The sequence below is a fragment of the Mesocricetus auratus genome, unplaced genomic scaffold, assembly GCF_017639785.1.
Source record: "Mesocricetus auratus isolate SY011 unplaced genomic scaffold, BCM_Maur_2.0 Super-Scaffold_4256, whole genome shotgun sequence".
NCBI classification, from domain to species: Eukaryota; Metazoa; Chordata; class Mammalia; order Rodentia; family Cricetidae; genus Mesocricetus; species Mesocricetus auratus.
Genome location: NW_024429182.1, coordinates 58,578,665 through 58,584,664, shown reverse-complemented (window position 1 = coordinate 58,584,664; position 6,000 = coordinate 58,578,665). Strand labels below are relative to the sequence as shown.

Genomic DNA, 6,000 nt, shown 5'->3' with positions numbered 1-6,000 from the left:
GCCCGCGCTTGCCCCGCCCCGCTCCGCCCAGCACCCGTCCGTCAACTCTAGACAGTCGGTGATTGGTCGAGCTCCGCCTCACCGCGACCTGTTGTGGTTGGCTGAGCAACCCATCCGTCAGGAGCCGCAGCTAGGCGGGGCTTCCTGGAGTGGCTGGGAGGGCACTGTCGCGACCTGGATACCGCACTCCAATGAGTGACGCCTAGTTCCGAGGTGCGGAAGAGAGTGATGGAGCCCGACAGTCCTCCAGAGAGAAACTGGCGAACGCTCGGGTTGGGTCGCAGGACCTGCCACAGAGCCCACACCCAGCAGCCGCACCAGAGGCCTAAAGGCCCAGGGAGCGGAAAGGTCATTCCGACGGGAATCTGGTGTTGGGGACAGTCAGCACCGCGGACGCGGGATACCAGAGGAAGGCAGAATCATCCGGAACCCCAAGCTGCCTGTTCTCGTAGGCCGAGGTGTAGCGAATGCCCCATCCCGGGGCAGCATCGGCCCATCACACCGCGCTCCTTGTGCTTTGGAGAAGACCCTCCCTTACCTTTCCCCAAATCGAGGTCCCAACCCTGCAGCAGCTCATACTGCACCCCATTTGAAGGACGACCCCGGAAGTCAGAAAAGTTGGTATTAGGGGGAAATGTTCCATCCACTCAAGCAAGTAGGGTACATCTGTGTCAGACGGAAATGACATATTTGCAACACTTTTTGACATTTCAGAGACAGGCGTAAGCAAGTCCTCCTTAGAAAATCGACAGGGCTTTCCTCAGGTGATGCAGGCCTGGGGGCGCGCGCTCACGTGTTGCCCGGGGTGCGAGCGAGGCTCAGCCGATGCGACCAGCAGGCAGATAACCCAGAGCGGGCCAGAAACCCCACACGGGAACCTCTCCGAACCTCTGTGGGTGTCTTCTCAGCGATCCTGCTTGCCTTCTTTACTCTGGGGAGCCCTCCCACCGGACCTGCCGCGTGTCCCGGCAACCGTTGCTAGGGGGTGGGGCTCATCTTGCCGCAGCCCCGGATGCCCGCGGCTCACGAATATTTGGATATTCAAATAAGGCCCCGCCCCCGTTGCCATGGCGCCAGGACCGCAACCCCACGCAGAGGAAAAAATAAAAAAGTCCTCACTTGAGAGAGCGACCACCGCGGTGGAGGGGTCCAGGGCTGGGCCCCAGGACTCGGGCATACTGGCCCACCCCTCAGGTGAGCTCTGGGCACTGCCTCTCCATGTCCCTTATGCTAGGGGAAACCTGGAGTGGGGCTTACATCTTGTGGGGCAAGACACAGGAGACTGAGTAAGCAATAAATAAGAAGTCCGTGGAAAGAGGTAAATCTTACTACAAAAATGTGTCTGGGATAGACAGGAAGTGCAGGAGTGAGGGGTTGGCCAAACCTGGATGGAGGTCAGGGACGACAGGATGGTGGCCAAGAAGAATGTTCTGGGCAGAGTTCTCACTACAGCCCAAGACTGTTGAGTTCAAACACAGACCTCAGTATCTTTAAGGAGGAACACTAGGTGAGGTGAGCCTGCTGCCAGAGAAACTTCCTCCAGAAGTATGGGAAGGAGTTCAGGAGAGGCGGGCCTACAGAAGATTGAGAACCACACACCCAGGACCCCCTTTAGAGTGGAAGAAACAGAAGGTTTGGATGACGACCGTGTCTTAGTTTGCAGTGGGTGACCCAGAAGGACCCTTGACTGTCGTCATTATCCCGCATTAAAATGGCCACGGGGGGTTCAGGACCAGGCCCCCAGCTAAGGGCACTCCATTTCTGTACCTGCTGCTTCTGAGCTGACCTTGGCCAGCTCAGCCCAGGTCTGCAGACCTAGCACAGTGACACAGCCAGGAAGCTAATCTAACTCTCTCTTACAGGTGTTACATGTAGACACATGTGCCCCCCTTGCCCGGATGTTTGACCTACAGCAGGAGCCAGCTACCTGCAGGTGGGGCCTCAGTCAGAGAAGCGGTGGGGGGGGGGGGGGGTGTTGGAGGGAATGTCTGCTATCTTGAGCCTGAACCTAGACTCAAGAAACCATTAATGAAGAAAGATCCAGAGCCAGGGTCTGGGGCAGCCTGGGGAACTGCCAGTAACAGGTGACTGCTGGTCGATACAGGCATCTTGTCCGGTATCCCTAGTCTTAAAATTTTTCTTTATTTTATATATACATGCCTCTGTGTGTGTGTTTGTGTACCACAGAGTACAAGAGCCCCCAGAGGCCAGAAGAGGGCAGCTGATCCATCCCTGTTACAGGCATTTGTGAGCTACCCAGTATGGATGCTAGGAATCAAAACACAGGTCCTCTGCAAAAGCATCCAAATGCTCTTAACCACAGAGCTGTCTTTCCAGCCTCGGTTCACAGACCCAAGATGGCAAAGCCTGGAGCCAGTACTCACTGCATGGACACTGTAGAAAACAAATATAGAACCAAATAAAGGAATAGGGAGATAGCTCAGACAGTAAGTAGCTTACCTTGTAAGCATGAAGACCAGAGTTTGATCCCCAGAACTCACATATAGAATGCCAGACATGGTGGTGTGAGATTGTAATCACAGCACCGGGGAGACAAAGACAGGTAGGTGCCTGTGACTTGCTGGCAAGCCAGTTTAGCCTATTTGGTGAGCCACAGTCCAGTGAGAGACCTTATTTCAAAAACAAACAAAAAAACCCAAAAAACAAAAAAAAAAAAAGGAGGATGGGATCTGAGGGATGGAACCCAAAGTTGTCCTCTGGCCTCCACATGCACACATATGCACACAAACTAACACACACACACACAAATTTTATAAAACAGATAAATACATCTCTTTTATTTTTTTCAAAATACAGAAAGGAGAGAAATAGTTGTTATCACAAGCAGGAAGTCTGTGTTAAAAGTAGAGGAGTGGACATGTACTGTCCAGTTACCTAGACCACTGATGTTGCCCAAGGCCCCTCAGGCCAGGCCAAGTCAGGCTGGGATGAGGGGAGATGTTAGAATTGACATAGCAGTTTTGTGGGCCATTGATGTGAACTAGAGCCTTGTAAACTAGGAGATTTGGCCCTCTGCCTCTCCTAACAGGTTGGATGTGGATGGACCCAGCCTGGGATGGATCCCAGGGGCCTCGACCAGGCACAGCTAGTATCCGGGTACGGGAGTTGAGCTGGCAGGGCCTAAACAACCCCTGCCCACAAAACAAGAGACTGGGCAGCCTTGGGGATATCCACAGGGAGCGGCGGGTGGAGGAGCACCTTTCCCCTGCTCGGCTGGTAAGTGATTGGACCTGAGGCTCCGCCGTGGGTCTGCATGAGGTGACATACTGGCACCCTTTCTGCTGATACCCAGCCTTCCCTCTGCTAGGTACCCCCTACCTGTCCACCATTGGGGTCCCTACCTGCAACCCAAGTGACACAAGCATCCCTAGGCATTGAGATCACAGATGGCACTGTTGGGCCAGGGTTCCATAACTATTGGCTGAGGCCTGTGCTCAAGCAGACAAGAAGCCTCTTACTCAAGAGCTGATGTTGCAGCAGGGAGGACTAGGAGGTGACATATTGGGATGCTAGAAGGGCAGCTGGCCATGGCGTATGGCTCCCCTCTCAAGGCTAGAGTTCTTCAGTCTCCTCTCAACCTGTCTGAGGTAGGTAGGGTCTGTCCTTGGTATGCTGACTATATTGGCAGCAGGTAAAGACTTTCCTCCAAATTCAGTATGAGAGCCTATTGGTATACCCCATCCCTGAGTCCTAAGGCTTCATAGAGTCCATCTGGTCAACCCTGAAACTCCCAGGACTTAGAGTTTGCTACTTGTGGTTCGCCACAATGAAGGAGAGAATCTTGATAGATGGTATCACCCCAGGATCTCCTCAGAATAACTGTTTAGCCTGCTAGGCCAGAACCTCCATGTGTTTCCCAAGGTGTCCTCTGATGCCATAGTAGGTGTGGCCCAGGATCCTGAGAGACCATGCTTGCATTTCATATACAAGAAAGTCTTGTCTAAGCTGGGGGGGGGGTGGCTCACACCTTTAATCCCAGCACTCAGGAGGCAGAAGCAAGTGGAACTCTGTGAGTTCAAGGCCAGCATGGTCTACAGAACAAATTCAAGGACAGTCAAGGCTATCCAGTGAAAACCTGTCTCAAAAAGGGGGGGCTTGTGTAGTCCATCTACAAGAACAGACAGACCAGTCAGCCCCCACCTCTGACTTCCAGCATGAGTTTTTTGTGTGTCCTCTGGTCCAGGTATGCTGTGGCTGGGTGCTGCTCAGCAGGTCTCTGGGCTCCAACTGCATTATTGGATCTGTTCTAAAGGTCTCATACAGAGACTGGCCCCACACACACAGGCCCTTCCCTGACAGCACTCCTTCCCCCATAGTCAGTTATGACCTCTGCTCATGTCATGCCCACCCTGGATGAGGCAGGGGGGACGTTTGCCACCTGCTCCAGTAGGCACCTTTACAGAGTCCTCAGCCAAAAGCATGGAGAAAACGGGGAGTGACACCTGATGATTTCTGCAGCAGGCCCTGGCCCAGATAGATGACCTTCAACTGGTGAGGGTGCTGGAGATGTGTGTGGACACCCGTAAGAACAGCCTGGGGAACTTCGGTGAGAGCCGCTGGTCACAATCATGCCCCTGAAACTGTTACAACTTGACCTTCCCATGAGCCAACTGTATTTCCTGGTTGTAAATGAAAAGCTAGCAAATACCTTGGACAGCATATCCCTTTCCTTAAGATTGGACCAAAGAGCCGGGCAGTGGTGGCACACGCCTTTAATCCCAGCACTCGGGAGGCAGAGGTAGGCGGATCTCTGTGATTTCGAGGCCAGGCTGTACTGACAGCCTCCAAAACAATACAGAGAAACCCTGTCTCGTGAATACCAAAAAAAAAAAAAAAATTGGACCAAAGAACTAAGATGTATAGTCAGCTTAGAAATACGTTTTAGCCCAGGGCATATATTCCAAAATGACTTTTCAGGAATCACACCCAAATACCAGTTCCAGTATGGCAAAATTGAGGGTACTATGCTCCCACACAAGGTGCTCTCAGAGTTTATTTGGAAAGGATTTTGAATTTATAGACACATTTCACAGATGTTATATTGATGTCTCAGGTACTCTTCCTCCAGAAATCCCCCTCTGCAATTGCTAGAGATTTCCACCATTCTCTCTCATGTGTGTGTGTGTGTGCGCGCACGCACACACACACACACACTTTTTAAAAATGTTTGAGAGACTTTTCTTGTTCACTAATGCTTCAATACCTACTTCCTAAGGAGAACATTATCTTAAATACTCTCAGTATAATGATCCAAGTCAGAAAAGGACACTGATAGAGCACTCTTATCTATGTCACAGACCTTGTTCAGATTACACCAACCATCCCAACAGGAAAGAGTCTTGCTGTTCAGGATAGTTGTGTATCTTGTTTGCTTTTCTCTGATTACAAGTGAAGTTAAACACCTCAAATCCCAGTTAGCTTGGTTTTCAGCTTTCCATTCAAGGGTTTCATGGCTCAGTGCAACATCTCTGTGCACTGAGCCATCAGGGGACACCAGCTCCTCTTGGGGCCGTATAGACCACACTATATCTCTCTTCATCATTCAGGGATTCTGTCTCATAGAGCCAGAGTCTCACCCTAAGAAGCTTTGAGAATGGAGACCTTCTCCTGGAGCTTTAGGCTGTGCAGGACTTGTTGCCTAATGTTGCACGCTGAAAGACCTCCAAGGGGGTGCTTCAGGCCCTGGGGACCAAGGAGGGGATATGCTCAGGGTTCATCCATGCCAACCTGGTTCCCCTTCTTCAAGTCAAGTCCTTGCCAGGGTGTTCACCTTCTGCACCTATTTTACCTGTGCTAGGCTGTAGATGGGTGGAAGGGCGTGTAGCCTCTGCATGTAAGGCGAGGGGAGAGAAGGCTCAGAACACCTGGGCCAGACCCTGCAGAGGCCCCATCTTACCAGTCCCTCTGTGAGCCAGGAAAGACCATGAACAGCCTGAGAATAGTCCTTCAGATGTTGATGCCCCTTGGGGGTGTGGGGAG

At 52.0% G+C, this 6,000-nt stretch overlaps 1 protein-coding gene across 3 annotated transcripts in view; it reads left to right on the top strand.

Annotated features, from left to right (window-relative positions):
- Positions 1–1,046: 1,046 nt before the first annotated feature.
- The window catches only part of Lrrc56 (leucine rich repeat containing 56), a 20,233-nt gene continuing 15,279 nt past the window's right edge, over positions 1,047–6,000 (top strand). For all 3 annotated transcript variants that reach the window (XM_040751596.1, XM_013123734.3, XM_013123697.3), the window contains exons 1-4: positions 1,047–1,194; positions 1,863–1,933; positions 3,050–3,237; positions 4,480–4,567. In XM_040751596.1, the coding sequence (XP_040607530.1) occupies positions 3,055–3,237; positions 4,480–4,567 (271 nt within the window). In that variant the 5' untranslated portion in view covers positions 1,047–1,194; positions 1,863–1,933; positions 3,050–3,054. The remainder of the gene's footprint in view (positions 1,195–1,862; positions 1,934–3,049; positions 3,238–4,479; positions 4,568–6,000) is intronic.